The sequence below is a fragment of the Corticium candelabrum genome, chromosome 9 (assembly GCF_963422355.1).
Source record: "Corticium candelabrum chromosome 9, ooCorCand1.1, whole genome shotgun sequence".
NCBI lineage: Eukaryota > Metazoa > Porifera > Homoscleromorpha > Homosclerophorida > Plakinidae > Corticium > Corticium candelabrum.
Window position 1 is genome coordinate 7,609,342 of NC_085093.1, and position 18,016 is coordinate 7,627,357.

At 42.5% G+C, this 18,016-nt stretch overlaps 1 protein-coding gene across 1 annotated transcript in view; it reads left to right on the top strand.

The window, feature by feature from the left end:
* The first annotated feature begins 243 nt into the window (after positions 1 to 243).
* Positions 244 to 18,016, top strand: part of LOC134184765 (dynein axonemal heavy chain 5-like) — a 28,321-nt gene continuing 10,548 nt past the window's right edge. The window contains exons 1-10 of the mRNA XM_062652509.1: positions 244 to 324; positions 388 to 518; positions 574 to 769; positions 10,572 to 10,732; positions 10,804 to 10,980; positions 11,037 to 11,150; positions 11,213 to 11,320; positions 11,390 to 11,638; positions 11,894 to 12,168; positions 12,222 to 12,321. Of these exons, the coding sequence (XP_062508493.1) occupies positions 261 to 324; positions 388 to 518; positions 574 to 769; positions 10,572 to 10,732; positions 10,804 to 10,980; positions 11,037 to 11,150; positions 11,213 to 11,320; positions 11,390 to 11,638; positions 11,894 to 12,168; positions 12,222 to 12,321 (1,575 nt within the window). The 5' untranslated portion in view covers positions 244 to 260. The remainder of the gene's footprint in view (positions 325 to 387; positions 519 to 573; positions 770 to 10,571; positions 10,733 to 10,803; positions 10,981 to 11,036; positions 11,151 to 11,212; positions 11,321 to 11,389; positions 11,639 to 11,893; positions 12,169 to 12,221; positions 12,322 to 18,016) is intronic.

Sequence of the window (18,016 nt, forward strand, 5' to 3'; positions counted from 1 at the left end):
TGGAGCAATGTTCAATAGCTGCATCTACTTGAATGTTCTCTCCATGTGTTTAATTGGTATCTAATTCCTTTGCTATTGCCTCAGTTTGCATAATGTTTTGGGCACTTGTGGTTGTAATTGCTTTGTTAACTCATTGCTCTGAATTACTCTTTTGCTGGTAGACTATTATGTAAACACAGTCACAAAGTGAGACGTGGCACTGCCGATTGAAACCCTGTTTGTATTTTATAATTAAATAGATTGAGTTATTCAATGATTTTATGACTCCTGGTGGAAGAAAAAGTGTTCTCTTCTTTTATCAAGAAACAGAACATGAAGCGAAAGGTCTGCTTATTTTGATGGTTAGGCAAGGAGCATAAGTTTGTATTGCTTGTTTTATTGTGTCAGATTCATTGGTTGGAAAGATGTTGAAACACTTGTTTCTGACTGATGGTACCAGCTTGGCACTGACGGGGCAGTGTGTCATATTCGTTCGTGTAAACAACAGCAAGGCATTGACGAGTAGTAATATCAGTGAGGTATGTTTCTCAGTTTAGTGCATTTTTACTTTGCATAACTTCTTTCTGTGTTTAGGAGGTTTGTTGTCAGATGTTAGATATGACAGGCCAACAGAGTTTACTGATTGCGGTACAGCAGCTATTAAGCACTGTGATGATACCTGCACTAAGATCTTGGAAAAAGTGGGGTCCTTTAGAAGAATACAAAACTGGTAAAAATGACCAGGAACGCTGTTTGCTGTCATTGGATTTATTCATTGACTTTTTGAAAGGTAAGTTATGCTTCAACAAATAGATGCATGGGTGTACCTTTAAGTAACCCTTGCTGGTTATTTGTTCTGGTACATCTAATACTGAGAGGATCTGTGCCACTTTGTGTATAGTGTTGATTATGGTATTTTATAAGGAGGTGAAATTCACCTCTCTTTCTGTACTCGTATTAGATGTTTGCACAGCATAGCTAAAAGGCAGGAAATAGTGTTTTCTATCTGGGCTAGGGTTTACAAATTGCTTTGAAAATTTTTTACAATGCCAGTTATTGGTGCTGCACTCCATGTGGTTTTTACGTGGTAGCTAGCATTATTAGAAGGTTAAAAGTCAAATTTCTGCTTTCAAAAATGAAGAAGCACTACAGTGCAAACCCTCCATGTGCCATTGTCGCGTGTGAGAATCCAAGAGCTTTCGGCGTGCACAGAAGACGACGTATTTTGACTCTTAGTGAATGAGTAAATTAGTATTACGAGCTATATATGAATACACTCATGCACATACATACACAAGTTCTTCAACACCACGTAGATAACAGTTAATAATTATAACGGTAAGCACCAATTCTCCCTGTCCCTTCTGTCTGTTGTACTTGTATCGTTCGCACGGAACTTTCTATGCCTGATTCTTTTCTTCTCCTCTTCTCTTTCTCTCCTTTCTCCTCTCCTCTCTCACTCTTTTCTCCTCTCCTCTCATATATATATATATATATATATATATATATATATATATATATATATATATATACAGTACCGGCAATAAGTAACCTAACATTTTTATCGTATGCGTATCGTATGGTATCGTATCGTATCGTATTGCGTATCATATATCGTACCATCTGGTATCTTATCTTAATTGTATCATATATCATATTGCGTATCGTATATCCTATGGATGGTATCTTATCTTAATTGTATGGTATCATCTTTTATCTTATCCTATCCATAGTATCTTTTATGGTATCCTATGATATCCTATCGTATCGTATCGTATCGTATCGTATCGTATCGTATCGTATCCTATCGTATCCTATCGTATCCTATCGTATCGTATCGTATCCTATCGTATCGTATCGTATCGTATCGTATCGTATCGTATCGTATGGTATCGTATCGTATCGTATCGTATCGTATCGTATCGTATCGTATCGCTGTCAGCTTACTTATTGCCGGTACTGTATATATATATATATATATATATATATATATATATAGAGAGAGAGAGAGAGAGAGAGAGAGAGATGACATATCTCCCCCATTTGAAAAGAAACTCCTCCGTAGTTTCTTGCAACTCAACCATGTCTTAGTCGGTCGCCGTTAGCAGACTCTACTGAGGAAGTCGGCCCCGACATTCTCTGAACCTTTGATGGCCTGCACCGTGAACCGGTAACTTTGCAGATACATGGCCCATCTCATAATCCTGTTGTTCTCGAATTTTGCTCTATGCAAGTATGCCAGCAGTTGGTGGTCCGTCTGGAGAGTGAATTCTACTTCGTAAATAAATCTCATGAACTTTCTGATTCCCCAGACAACCGCCGCTAAACAATCTTTCTCGATGGTAGAGAATCTTCTCTCTCGGTCGCTGAGTTTCTTACTTGCATATGCTACAGCAAATGGTTTTTCTCCATACTTCTGCATCAACATCGCTCCCACTTCTACATCTGACGCGTCCACTTGAAGGAAGAAACGCCTATCATGTTCGGGCAACTTGAGTATGGATCGAGTGGATAGTGCCGTCTTCAACGCCAAATACGACCTCTCCTGCGCTTCTTTCTATTCCAGTTTGTTTGGGAGTCCTTTCTTTGTCAAGTCGGTCAGAGGAACTGCTATGGCCGCGTAGTTGGGTAGGTATTCTCTATAATATCCTGTTAGCCCTAGAAATGCGAGCAGTTCTTTTTTGTGCCGGGCATATTGGCCTTCCTAATTTTTTAGGAAGTTTTCTTTGCTCGGGTGAATGAGGCCGTGCCTGATCTTGTGGCCAATAAATGACAGTGTGCGTGCTCCAACGACACATTTAGAAGGTCTAATTGTCAGGCGGGCTGGGTAATCCTCTTTAGTACTCTCCTGAGAGCGGCAACGTGTTTTCTCCACGTAGGTGTGAATGACGATGTCGTCCATGTAGTGGTTCGCATACTCCAGTCCCTTCAGTAACTTTCTCAATCTTCTCACCAAAGTAGCTGCAGAGTTGACTAACCCAAATGGCATTCTGAGGAACTCATAGGTGCCATTGATACCACAAACGCAGTTTTGTGCACATCTTCCGTCTTCACGGGAAACTGCCAATAGCCTTTGGACAAGTCTATCTTCGTAAAGTATTGGTCTTGGGCAAGGTCTTGAACTACGTCCACCAAGGGTGTCATAGGCTCCGGATCGCATATGGTCAGACGATTGAGGTTTCTATAATCCACGCAAAACTTGTTTGTTCCGTCAGGTTTCCAAACGTTAAGACAACGTACAGAACCATTCTGGAACGTTAGGACATCGTAACATTAATTCCGTTCCAGAAAGTGACAGAGAGTGATGGTGGCTGTGTCGATTACATTCTCAAACTGTTTCTAGTTACTTTTTGGGACAACGTACCAATCTAATTACAGTATGCATGCAATTAGAACGGTACATGATTGACAAGATTCTACCTTCTATCTCATTATTTTACCAGAAGCATCACTTATCTCTGCTTATCTCTTGTGTAATGCATCCTACAAAAGAGAGGCATCCATAATTGAATAAAGCAGACATAGATATTTCCTATAATACCCTTATGACCTCAGTCCATTCCAGGGTTACGCGTCAGCAGCCCACTTTCACACAACTGACTTTAATTCTGGAACGGACTTTATTAGTAACTAACATGTTAGTAGCATGGCTGATGCTACTCTCTCTGTGTAACTCTGTTGCACACATATTAGTACGGTGAGCGGTTCTCCGGAGCACCATGTATACACCTCTATATAGAGGTTTAGTTAGACAAGACTCACTCATGGATCACAGATGTGGACGCTGTATAGAAGAAATATTCAGGATCTAGAAAATTTCACCTTTTGCTGTCTGCATTGAATAATGAAATTTATTGGTCGGAAAGAGTGACAAACATAGAAGTTCTGTAAAGAGCTGAAATAACAGAAATTGAATACATGTTGACTCGACAAAAAAGCAACTAAAATGAGTAGGTCATGCACAAGAATGGATGAGAGACGTTTACCAAAACAAGTGCTACAGTGTGTATACAGTCAGTTGTTAGATGCACCAAGAAAAGCTGGTGGTCAGAAGTTGAGGTTCAAAGACACTCTAAGACAAATCTGCAGAATGTCAGTATTGATCACAAGAATTGGGAAATGATAGCGTGTGACCGTTCAAGGTGGAAGAAAATATGAGATTAGGTGTAGATCGTTATGAGGAAGGTAAAGTTGACGAATTTGAAGAAAAGAGACTAATGCGCCATGACTATGCACCAGAAAGCTTGACTATTGGTACAAAGAATGTTTGCAATATTTGTCATCGAGTGCTTATGTATGTCATTTTAGAAGTGGGCTCTTTTGCACATGAACGTGCTCATCAAAGACAAATTGTAAGCAACTGCTGAACGGAAGTCGTGAACTCATTGTTGAGTAGTGAAAAAGAAGTGTGTATGTACCCAGGTATCTCCAAAACGGCGAGTTGCAGTGCCACTGAATTTTACTTGCGCACGGTGAATCGATTGAACTCAACAGTGAAGGTATCATCATCTTCCTGATTTCTCTTGAGACAATGCAATTTCTTCTCAGTCGAACCCACTTCCAGTCGCACGCTAATTTCTCTGGAACAGCACATTGGATCTCCACCAAATTGAAATTCCCATTTCTGACCTCAGACGGTACTCACATAGCGTGTCGTTTATAGCTGGTGACGTCAAAAAGGCCAGATATTTTTAGTATATCCGGGTCTTTAAAATACAATTACTTTTGTTTATCCTTGTACACGCGTTGAATAGCTGCCTTGAGGGTTCAGTACTCTTGTTCCCTGCAGTGGCAGCAACATCTTTGAAGTGACGATGTCTAACAGGGCTGTCAAAATGGCTGTGACACGAGACGTGACTTGGTCAGATATACAGGGAACTGATTATCCAGGTGAGTAACTAACTGCACGTGCCTTTCAAGTTTCTGCTACCCGGATACATAACCCTGAACAGTAAACTCGCTGCTAGATTCTCGAGTCTGATCTCCGCTACATTTGACTTGCTTTGGCTCACACACTTCGAATCGATGAACGCCGACAGTGAGGGTGCCGCCGTTTTTATATACAGGTGTGTAAGCAACTGCATGTGACTTCCAAGATTCTGCTGCCCGGATGTATAGCTCTAAGCGAGAAACTCGCTGTTAATTTCTCAGAATGGGACACTTGGTTACATTAATTATTTTTCTTCAAACGGATATTAACTAACCATCAATAATCTAATCAGCTCGGGCGAAGAATAGGTCTCTAACAGCACACATACTTTGGCATACTCATTGCTAATTTCTCAGAACGGGATATGATTGAACTGGATATAACTCTGAACAAACTACTTCGTGAGAATTCTGTTTGGCTGCTAATTCTTAAGAACGGAGTAAGAATGCATGTGAACAACATATCTTTTATGATAAATAATCTAATCTGCCCATGCAGAGAACGGGCTACTATTCAGCTATTTCAAATATTGCTCATAAGCACTGACAATGGAAATTCTCTAGTTTGAGATACTACTCGTTTTGTAGACCAGGTCTTAGCACCGTGCAAGAATGCCAAGTACTACTGGTTTATAGACACTTTGTTTTGTGGGCAATAGAAAGCATTGGAATACCAAATTTTCAACTTTTCATACGTGTAGGACCGACCAGCTGCTGCTATGCGATTCTCTACATCAAGGGCAACAGATCCATCACAATGTACAACAACATTCAAGGTATATGTAGTTGAACTGATTTGCAATTGTCGAAGGAACATGCCTTGTTGAGGATTTTTGTCACAATCAATTACCATGACTTTTGTCTTTTGTACACTGAGTGAAACTCAGTGGCTGCAAATGTCAAATTGTTCTCCATTGAATGAATGAACTGCTCTTTAAATTTGGCCAAGATAGCGATGTCATCAGCAAACTGGAGTTTATTTTGTGTTATAGTGGCTCCGTCATCTACACACACACACACGCGCGCGCGCGCGCGCAAATGGACAATGGGCAAATGTCAAGCCCTTCATGTCATTCGTGAATGACGTCAACCTTAAGGTTAGTTGCGGAGATAGCTCCCCTGCCTCTAGAGTCAGGGCCTCCATTTGCTACATGGAGGCTTAGGGCCAGCGCTACAATCCACCTGGAGCTTGGCCAGAGTCACTGACTATGGCGTAACTTTGGGACTGGACACCAAGGCCCACATGTACTCGTCTGCTGCATGATGTTAAGGCCAAGCCAGCGGTCATGTCCACCTCAGTCAATGACCAGGTACTCATTTATACTCCTGAGACGAGAGCAGCAATTGTGTGTAAGTTTCTTGCTTAAGGAAATTATGCCATAGCTTGCCATCACTGTGACTTGAACCTGCAACCCTGCAAGGTCTCGGATGTTTTTATTCTCCAAATGCACTCTCTAAACAACTGAGTTATTGCACCACATACGCGCACATGCACACGCATGCATGTGCATGCACACACACACACACACACACACACACACACACACACACACACACACACACACACACACACACACACACACAAACACACACACACACACACGCATGCACGCACACACACACACACACACACACACACACACACACACACACACACACACACACACCTCGTACCTCGATTCCACCATACCCACTATGGGTTTTGGCAACGCAGTGTAATAGTGCTTCTCCAAGCAGCACGATCATCAGCATCACAAAGACTGATATGTAATGATCTGAGGTCTCTTGTGACAGCATCTATTCATCTCTGTTTAGGTCCATGTGTTGGTCTTGTTGTATTGCTAAGTCTGCTGTGAAGTAGTTGTTTTTGGGGACGATTGTCACTCATGCGTAGCAGATGGCCCAGCCATTGCAATCGTTGTTTCCGTATTGTCATAGCAATAGGGTCTTCACACACTCGTTCTAGATTGTCTGAATTCTTGATTTTATTTCATCTTGAGACACCAAGAATCGATCGAATGCACCGCATGTGGAATGTATGTAAGCATTGCAAGTTTGGTTGTGTAACGGACCAAGTCTCACATCCATATAGTAAAACAGGTCTCACCAAAGCACGAAAAATTTTCATCTTTGTGGAGATTGAAGACTGCCTGTTGGTAAATACCCTTTTCTTCCAGGAACCAAATTTACTTGCTTAGCTTATACGAGCATCAATTTCAGCAATGCATCCACCATCTTGGCTCATGATACTCCCCAAGTAAGTAAACTCTGTAACATTTTCAAGAACAGAACCGTCAAGAAGAATACGTGCCTGCTCGTAACCAATGCTCAAAACTTTTGTTTTCTTGATGCTGATTTTCATTCCCCATTTACAGCAGGACTCATGTAGACTGTCTACTAACTTTTGTAGTTCACCCGAGGTCTTCCCAATTAATTCTAAATCATCAGCATACATAGCAGCTTTAATGACACTAGTTCCTTGAGCTTTGACTCTGTAGTTCATGTAGAGGCGTTCCTCTTTCCTGTATTCAATTTCTACTCTGCCAACTTTAGCTTTGTTTAGTGCTTCACATACAATCCTGTCCATGACGAGATTAAGTAATACAGGAGACATAGAACAACCCTGACATACACCAGTTGTAACTTCAAATTTTGATGACTTCTCACCACTAGATTTGACAACACAATGTGTTCCATTGTGAACGTCAACAATCAATTGTACAGCTTGTTCCTCAATGCCTCTCTCTTTCAAAAGTAGTCTGAGAATTTCTCTAGGTACGGAGTCAAAAGCTTTTTCCAGATCAACAAAACAAATATGGACAGCGCACTCATGTTCAATGGACTTTTCAATTAACTGATGAACCAACCATATTTGATCAATTGTTCCTCTACCCGGACAACAACCACATTGGGCTTCCAGTAGTAGATGTTCAACTGACTGTTTAAGTCGTTCCAGAAGAATATTTGCTAATACCTTTCCAGGGACACTGAGTAATGAAATACCATGATAGTTGTCACATATTAGTCTGTCATTTTTCTTGAAAACAGGGACAAGAAATGAATCTTTCCAATCCTGTGGCACTCTTCCTGAAGACCAAACTTGTTGAAGAAGCTCAGATAACCAATCAAAAAGCTCCGAAGACCCAGCTTTCAGTAATTCAGCTGTTATTCCATCATTACCAGATGCTCTATTATTTTTTAACTTTTTAATAGCATTGGTTATTTCTTCTTAACTGAGTGGAGCACCAGACCCAACAAAGTAGTTTCTGATCATGCTCATCTAAAATTACTGAGGCAGGTTGAATGGGTACGTGATAAAAGTTTTTGAGCTTCCTGAAAAATTCATAATGATTGTGGTGTTTCAAGTCATATTCTAAATCAAATGCTTGTTCATGCAACCATTCTTTTTTGTCTAGTCGGACTGCTTGTTTTACTTGTTTGCATGAACACAAGCATCACACACACACACACACACACACACACACACACACACACACACACACACACACACACACACACACACACACACACACACACACACACACACACACACACACACACACACACACACACACACACACACCGTTCCTTCCTTTCACTGTACTCATTCCAATACGAAGGTGCAGGCCAAGGTCACTACAGGCTTTGTTGGGAGGTGGACATTCTTTGACAGCAAAACTCTCGTGGTTATGAGGCCTTTGTTCAAGGAAAGTTTGATGACAATACTCACTTTGGCCAGTTAAGGACTGACTACTTTTCTGCCTTTGACGGTTTACAAGGCCAGCATGATTTACAGCAGTTAAGCCACAACCATCAAAACCTCAATGTAATCTCAATGTATATGAAACTTTGATGTTGTTTGGGTTGTTTTGCATTGCTGTTTCTGCTCATCCTTGTGGTCTTTCTCTTTTTCTTCTTTCTTGAAAGTTACTTCTCGTGTGATGATCCAGATTTTATTCCTCCATACATTTTGATCTCGCGCTTGTATCTTCAAACCCTCTCAAGTTTGCAATCCCTCAATCCTCTAAGCACTAAATCATTCCATTGCATTCTCTGGCCTCCCACTGAGCAACTTTCTTGCGATGGCACAGACACCAAAAGCTTCCTCGGTAGACGACACTCTTCGATGCGCAAGATGTGACCCAATAGCCGAAGACGCTTCTCGGTCAGCATGGTGGAGATTTTCTTGTGGAGGTGTCTTTCTTCCTGTCCAATAACAACACATCAAGGATGAAATAGAGGCATCGCATCACGAAACTCTGTAAATGACGTATCCGAAGGTCTAGAATTACAGCTGTTTCCAGCTCTAGGTTTGATCTTGTTCAATATAGCACGAGTGAAAATCTTGTTGGTAATGCTTAAGAGGGCAATGCCTCTGTAGTTGTCACACTCACAACAGCTTCCCTTTTTGAAGAGTGACAATGAGGTGGTTTAGCCAATTTGAAGGGACTCTCTCACTACTCCAGATAGAGTTGAACAGTGGGATGAGCCAGCAGGTGGATTTGCCTTTTCCTAACTGGGTTAAGGATCTGCTAATGGCATGACATGGGTCAGTTGAAATGGTGTCCCCAACTGTTCTGTGTTCATCTTGTGGTGAACAGAAGACATCAGCCTTTAAAACCAAGCTTCACACACACACACACACACACACACACACACACACACACACACACACACACACACACACACACACACAAGCCTGCTTGGTTATTCTATATATGGACAGATCTACGTACCGTATTTGCTTGTAATAACACCCTGGGCATATAGAAAAGAAATCTTTTTTTCTGGCTGTATACGAGGACATGGACATTATTTTGGTCCCAGGCGTGTATATATATATATATATATATATATATATGGTCGGAAAATGCTGTTGTTTGGCCAGTCATCATTTAAACACTTGAAGACAGAATACAACAAATGCTATTTGCAAGATTAAAGGTACTGGTATCCGTACAGCATCAGCTTATACGCAGAAACTAGACACTACACACACAAACTACAGTGGTTGGCCTGAAGCCCGTCAAAAGCATGAGGATCAGTAATTGCAACGAAAACATGAGTCTAGCGGTAAGCACTTTTACTCAACATTGACACTAGCTCATCAAATGCACAGATGGAGACGAATGTTCTATGGACCCCATTTTGTTTTGTCTGCATATCCTGGGGTTATACTTGGACATGGACTTATGCTTAGGCATGGGGGTTTTTTGGGTTGAAAGTTCTGACCTGTCTCACATGGGGTATATACAGGCATGGGCATTATTTTGGTATGGGCGTTATTACAGGCAAATACGGCAATTGTTTGGGAATGCCTCTAACCTTTGAAGACATTTAGGTTATGTAAGTGTAGTCTTTAGGTTTCTGCATGGATACTGGAGTAATAGGTGGTCCAGATTAGTGTGGACACTCTAAACTTTAAGTCTACTTTGGTAGGTTAGTCAAGCCATGAACTAAGCAGTATTTGCTGGCTTGAGATATACAGAAAGATACATGAGATGTAAGGATAGTGACACTGAGTGATATGGATAGTGCTGTGCAACAGTTGACTTATGTGTAAGAGGTATTTTTAGCACTTGTATGTACACTATGTTTAGTAGGGAGGTTGCATTTGTGTGTACCTGGACTAGTAGTAGTATCTAATGTGATTTGAATCACAGAATCGAATCAGAATCTTTCCAGCACAGTGACATTGTCACATGAGTGCAAAGTGAATGTCAATTCCATTCATCCTTCTAATATGAAGGCAGCAGCCAATAATCCAGAAACTGTTGCAGCCTTTGAAGAACTTGCTACCAAATGGTGTAAAGAAATTGAGCAGGTTTGTAGTCAAGGTCTTGTTTATTACAGCTCAAAATAACATTTTTTGGTAAATATTTTATTTGTTGATAGGTTTTAACAGAAAGTGAACAAATGCGAAAGGAGACTGATGATATTGGGCCATTGGCAGAACTAGAGCACTGGAAGCATCGTATGGCCAAATTTAATTCTTTGCTAGAGGAAATCAGATCTCAGAATTGTCGCATTGTATTGAGTGTGCTTGCTGGAGCTCAATCTAAAGTTGTCAAAGTAAGTGTTAATTGTATTTTGATGGAATTGCATTATCTAACCAGGTTGTGTTATAGTTGTGGAAAGAATTGGATGAAAGAATTACTAAGGCTTATGGGGAAGCTAAAGACAATGTCAAGTTTCTATATACACTGGAGAAACCATGCATTTCTCTTTACAAGAGTGATCCAGTATTTATAGCTAATTCACACTTTAGGTTTGCTTGCAGATGTGACGCATGGTACTATTATAGGTTTCAATGCTTGAATGCGTTCCTGGAATTATAAATGCAGTTCGTATGATCTACAGTGTGTCTTACTACTACAATTCTTCTGAGCGAATGACTTCCCTGTTTGTTAAGGTACATGCAGTAACAAGTATTAAGTAGTGTTTGTTGTAGGTGAAGAAGGGTACATTGTGTTTTTTCTAGATCACTAATCAAATGGTGACAGCATGCAAGAATTACATTACTGAAAATGGTAGCTGCAGAGTGTGGGATGTGCAACGACAAACACTTGTTGCTCGAATTCAAGCATGTTTAAGGCTGAACCACGAATATCAGTGTTACTTCCAACACACAAAGCGCATGTTGCAAATGTCACCATCTGAGCGAGACTTTGATTTCTCAGAACTGTACATCTTTGGGAAATTTGAAGCTTTCTGCAAACGCTTGAAAAAGGTACAAAAGTCAGAGAGTCAATACAAATTAAGCAAATATTAATAATTAGGATTTCTCTAGAATTTTAAATAGCGATGCTGGGTGTTGTTGTTTTTGTTGTTGTTGTTGTTGTAGCTACTGTTGTGTATGCATGCATGAGTGAAACAACCAGTACGTACCTCTGGATCATTTTTATTTTTGGTGGTGGGCTATGTTGTAACTTCTTTAAGCAAGGAATTTAGCTACATTTGCCTGAAAGTCAGTTATTTTAAACAGATTGAAAAGATGGCAAACACTATTGAAGCACTTTCTGTGTTGATGGAGTCTCAGATTGAAGGAGTTGAACCAATAGTTGGCAAGCTGAATCACATTGTTTCTACAGTAAAGAAGAAGCCTTATGACATTTTGGATCATCGAAAGATGGATTTTGATGGTGACTTTGACGACTTTTACCGGCAAGTAGTTGAACTGGAATTGCAGCTGCAAAACTTCATTGACTCTGCAGTGATCAAAATGCCTTCAATATTCCAAGCTCTTAAGTTCATATCAAGGTTGTGTTGTGTCATTATACAGTTGTATAGTTTTGATGATTTTATTGTTCTAGGTTTGTTGCTTTGAGAATTCCCAATCTCAAAGACTACCTGTTTCAATGCCATGTTATTCTTCTTCGCCAATTTGTTGAGGAAGTTGAATATATTGCATGGGTAAGGATAAATTGAGAACATATTCATTTGTATGTTTAAGTTGTTGTCAGAAATGGATGAAAAAATAGGTGTTGCCTATTTTGAATAAGCTAAACATATTAGGCAAATCGATAGTTTTATATTGTCAGGAACATAACTAGAGGAAGTGTTGCCATACCTGGTTTTGGTAGAGGACTTTGAAGCTTTTCATTGATTTGATTGCAATGCAGCTGAACGAGCTAGGTTTCTGTATTCTTGTCATTTTTAAGCAGACATGTTGCTGTTTACATATGGTTTTTAGGTTTAATATGTTTGTATAAGTAGGTCCTCTTACTGAGTCATTAGACAATGTTTCTAATCAAAACGTATAAATTATTTGTTACAATGACTTGTTTTGAAGCTTTGCTAAAACTTTTATTTGTATTTCTTTCATTATATTCTTGATGGACAGAATTGTTACATTTATTCTATGTGGAAGGGAAGTTTCATGAATCAATGCTTCAGATGACTAATCAGTTTCTATTATTGTCGTCGTCACCCTCTAGGTAGGGTAAGTGGGATCTTTACCCTCAACTGGGCGCCCACCAACCCGGCGTGTAAGTCCCAGAGAGGTACATGTTTCCATGCAATCCATATAGCGCTAGTAACTGGGTTAGCGATATTGATTGTTTGCTCTACGAGGATTTTGCCAGCTCTGAACAGCATGCCCAGTAGATATCAATGACTACCAGGAAAGCACTGCTCATTGCCAACGGTCCCCACACCAGATCACAGAAACTCCCCATCGACGGAAACAAGTCTACTCTTACAGACATAGCCAAATACACAGTGACAAAGAACCAACAGACTCGTTTCATTATATTGCTGTCATCACCCGGGATTTTTATGTATTGCTATGCCCCTCCATGGTGGGCAAGTGGGGTTTTTACCCCATCTGGGCGCCCACCAACCCAGCAGGTGAGCCCAGCAGAGTACATGTTTCTGTGTAGTCCACATGGCAATCAATGACTAGCTAATTCGATATAGATTGCAGGCATTAAGGTGACCGCGAACATCGGGACAGCACGCCTAATGGATATAAATGACCACCAGGAAAGCACTGAACGCCATCGTCAACGGTCCGTTTGCCAGACCACAGAAACTTTCCAACAACTGAAACGAGTCATAGTCATCATGGATAAAGCTAGAGAAACATGAGAAAGTAAGGACAGACGAGCTTCATAATTTACTGTCGTCACTGGGGTTTGAACTCCCAAACTATGGAGTGGTAGCCATACCATGGAGTGGTAGCCATATTATTTATGTCGTGCTCAACCAGATCAGTCTGGTTTGTATAGTCTATTACAAGTACTGGAAACAAACCCTGCTTCAGAAGTACCTAGACCATCACGGCTGTCTAGAAAGAAGACATGCCTTTATGAAGGATCTGAGTAGATCCCAGAAGCACTGTTTTCTGTAAGTGCTGCAGGTTGTGATGATCTAGAATAATGTCCAGCCACCGTGCAATACCTGCGTGCACTGTGCCCAAAGCTCCCAAGACCACCGGAACCACCAGTGTTCGACAATGCCACATGCGGCTTATCTCCACTCGCAAGTCACTTGTACTTTGCCATCTTCTCAGCATGTCTCTTGCCAATGTTGTCATCAGCAGGACAGCTGATATCAATAAGAAGACAAGTGTTTGTCTTCTTATTTCTGAGACAGATGTCTGGACGATTGGCTTTGATCTTCTTGGCAGTGGGGATGGTGGTATCTCACATCATAGTAATGTCATCCGTCTCCACAAGCCTATCAGGATGATGCCGGTACCATCTGCTCTCCACTGGAACCCCAAAATGGCGACAAACATCCCAGTGAATGATGGAGGCCACCTGATTGTGTCGATCAGTGTAGTCCATTGGTGCCAAAGCACTACAGCCTGCCACAATGTGGTCGACTGTTTCCAGGCCTACACTGCACATTCAGCAAGTAGGACTGACATCGCAATGTAGAATCTTGCTCTCATACAGTAGTATCGAGTCCGAAGAGGTTGGTCTTGAGCAGCAACAAGCATTCCCTCAGTTGCAGCAGGAAGATTCGCTACCTGTAGCCATCCGTAGGTCTCTTTCATGTTCACAGACGGTTGCTGAGTGAGATGGCGATACTGCCCGTGCATAGGCTTTCCCCTCCAGGACCGCACACGAAGAGAACTGCAACATGTACGGTAATGTCTCGCATCTGTTTCCAGTGCTTGCTCGAAGCCATCTTCAGCCGAGATGGATGCATTCCTGTGTAAGCTCTGCGACTTGTCGTCCGAAGCAAGACTTCTCTGCAGCTGTGCAGTAAAGCGACAAGCCATGCGCTTGATCGAGTGTGAAGATTTTCCGGAGTCACACTCCTGTATCATCTGTAAAAAGGATGAGAACTGTCAGCAAGGTAACAGTTCAGCCTCACAATACAAGACTGATATGTCGACTGAATCTGTTGTAACCCCCTACCCCCATCACTGCAAGGAGCATACAGTCGGTCAATGTCTGCAGAAGGATGGTGGACACCATGCATAGAGAGGAGCTTTCTGGTCCGTCAATCGAGCTGCTGCAAGTCCGTGCACCCCCAATGAATGATGCCAAAACTGTAAGTGAGAACCGGTAGTGTAAACCCATTGATGGCTAGAATCTTGTTTCGACCATACAATATAGTCCGGAGGACCACCTTCACTCTGCAGAAGTAGTCACGACTGAGTCTCTCTCACATTATGCTGTGCTGAATACCATTACTCTTATCTACATCCAAGTACTTGTAGACTTGACCCGGTTCCAGACAGTTGATGGTACGGTGTCTGTTTTTCCTACCGTCACTCCAGAGTTGTGTCCAGATAGCCTGCCATTGACAAAGTGTGCAACAGCACACTTGTCCAGGCCAAACTTCATCTGGATGTCATCAGAGAAGGTATGCGCTGTGTGCAACAACCCATCCAACTGATCAGAGTTTCTGCTATACAGCTTCAGATCATCCATGAAAAGTAGATGACTGATGAGCTGACGTTTGGCAGTCTCACCATGCTCAGTGGTCATCCGGTAGCTGTAGCCGGTTCTGTTCAACTCCTTACTCAGAGTGAGAGCCATACAGAAGAGAAGTGGAGAAAGTGAGTCACCTTGGAAAATACCCCTCCTGATCTGCATATGCCTTGTCTTGATCGTACTGTTCCACAAGAAAGCACCATCAATGTCCTCCAACTCTTCATCACACGTGACATGAACCTGCACAAGACTGGACTGGTTTTATGCATCTGAAGCCATTGGAGCAACCAACTGTGTGGCACCCTGTTATAGGCTTTCTGGTAGTCCACTCAAGCCATGCTCAAGCTCTTGTGCCTGGTCTTACAGTCTTCGGTAAGCAGCTTGTTGATCAAGAGCTGATCCTTTGCACCAAAAGATCCCTGTCGACATTCCTTCTGCTCCAGAGCCATGAGGTTTCTTTGAACAAAATGCCCTGCAATCCTCTGCCTGATGACTGAGGTAAGGGTCTTATAGAAGACAGACAGACACGTGATAGGCTGGTAATTTTTGGCCTGGTCAGTCTTGTCATTCTTATAAATCAGTGATTGTTTCTTGAGACAACCAGTCAGGTACAGAGTCTGGATTCTGAACCAGCAGGTTATAGTTACGAGTCAGATCAGTGTGAAGACACGTGATACGAATGACCCAGAAACCATAAACCTTGTCTGGACCAGGAGACTTCCAGTTCCCCATCCTTTTGAGACACGATGTGACCTCATTGTCTGAGATAGGTAACCACTGCTGCTCATCTCTCTGGTGCGTCTCGCCATCGGTTTGACGTCTCAGCCAGAAGGCAGACTCATTGTGATGTACCTCAGTTTCTAGGATACCACCCCAATAATCCTCGATCTCGGACTCGGATGGCGAGGAAGTGACCTGGATAGTCTGCTTACCCAACTCTCTGTAAAACCATCCAGCGTCTCGTTGAAACAAATCATTCTGGTGAAGTCTCTTACGATTCTTCTCCAGCCTCCTGGTTCGCTCGACCTTGGACTTAAGTTCCATTTTGAACCGATTGATGGTGACCTCACAACTTTCCGAACATTATGTGTCGTGCTTAACCAGATCAGTCTGGTTTGTAAAGTCTATTACAAGTACTGGAAGCAAAGTCTGCTTCAGAAGTACTTAGACCATCACGGCTGTCTAGAAAGAAGACATGACTTTACGAAGGATTCGAGTAGATCCCAGAAGCACTGTTTTCTGTAAGTGCTGCAGGTTGTGATGACCTGGAATAATGTCCAGCCACCGTGCAATACCTGCGTGCACTGTGCCCAAAGCTCCCAAGACCACCGGAATCACCAGTGTTCGACAATGCTACACGCGGCTTATCTCCACTCGCAAGTCGCTGTACTTTGCCAACTTCTCAGCATGTTTCTTGCCAATGTTGCCATCAGCAGGACAGCTGATATCAATAAGAAGACAAGTGTTTGTCTTCCTATTTGTGAGACAGATGTCTGGGCGATTGGCTTTGATCTTCCTGGCAGTGAGGATGGTGGTATCCCACATCATAGTAATGTCATTCGTCTCCACAAGTCTATCAGGATGATGCCGGTACCATCTGCTCTCCACTGGAACCCCAAAATGGCGACAAACATCCCATTGAATGATGGAGGCCACCTGATTGTGTCGATCAGTGTAGTCTGTCGGTGCCAAAGCTCTACAGCCTGCTACAATGTGGTCGACTGTTTTCAGGCCTACACTGCACATTCAGCAAGTAGGACTGACATCACGATGTAGAATCTTGCTCTCATACAGTAGTATCGAGTCCGAAGAGGTTGGTCTTGAGCAGCAACAAGCATTCCCTCAGTTGCAGCAGGAAGATTCGCTGCCTTTAGCCATCCGTAGGTCTCTTTTATGTCCACAGGCAGTTGTTCAGTGAGACGGTGATACTGCCCATGCATAGGCTTCCCGCTCCAGGACCGCACACGAAGAGAACTGCAGCACGTACGGTAATGTCTCACATCTGTTTCAGGCGCTTGCTCGAAGCCACCTTCAACCGAGATGGATGCATTCCTGTGTAAGTTCTGCGACTTGTCGTTCGAAGCAAGACTTCTCTGCAGCTGTGCAGTAAACCGACAAGCCATTATGTGTGCCGCTATGCCCCTCCATAATGGGCAAGTGGGGTCTTTACCCCCATCTGGGCACCCACCAACCCGGCAGGTGAGCCCAGTAGGGTACATGTTTCTGTGTAGTCCACACGGCGATCAATGACTAGCCAATTCGATGTAGATTGCAGGCATTACGGTGACCGAGAACATTGAGACAGCACGCCTAGTGGATATCAGTGACCACCAGGAAAGCACTGAAAGTCATCGTCAACGGACCGTTTGCCAGACCACAGAAACTCCCCAACGACTAAAACGAGTCATAGTCTCATGGATAAATCTAGAGAAACGTGAGAAAGAAAGACAGACGAGTTTCATAATTTACTGTCGTCACTGGGGTTTGAACCCTCAAACCATGGAGTGGTAGCCATTGTTGCTAACCACTAAGCCACGGCTTTTATTGTGTCGCTATGCCCCTCCATAATGGGCAAGTGAGGTCTTTACCCCATCTGGGCGCCCATCAACCCGGCAGGTGAGCCCAGTGGGGTACATGTTTCCGTGTAGTCCATATGGCGATCAATGACTAGCCAATTCGATATAGATTACAGGCATTACGGTGACCGCGAATTCGTG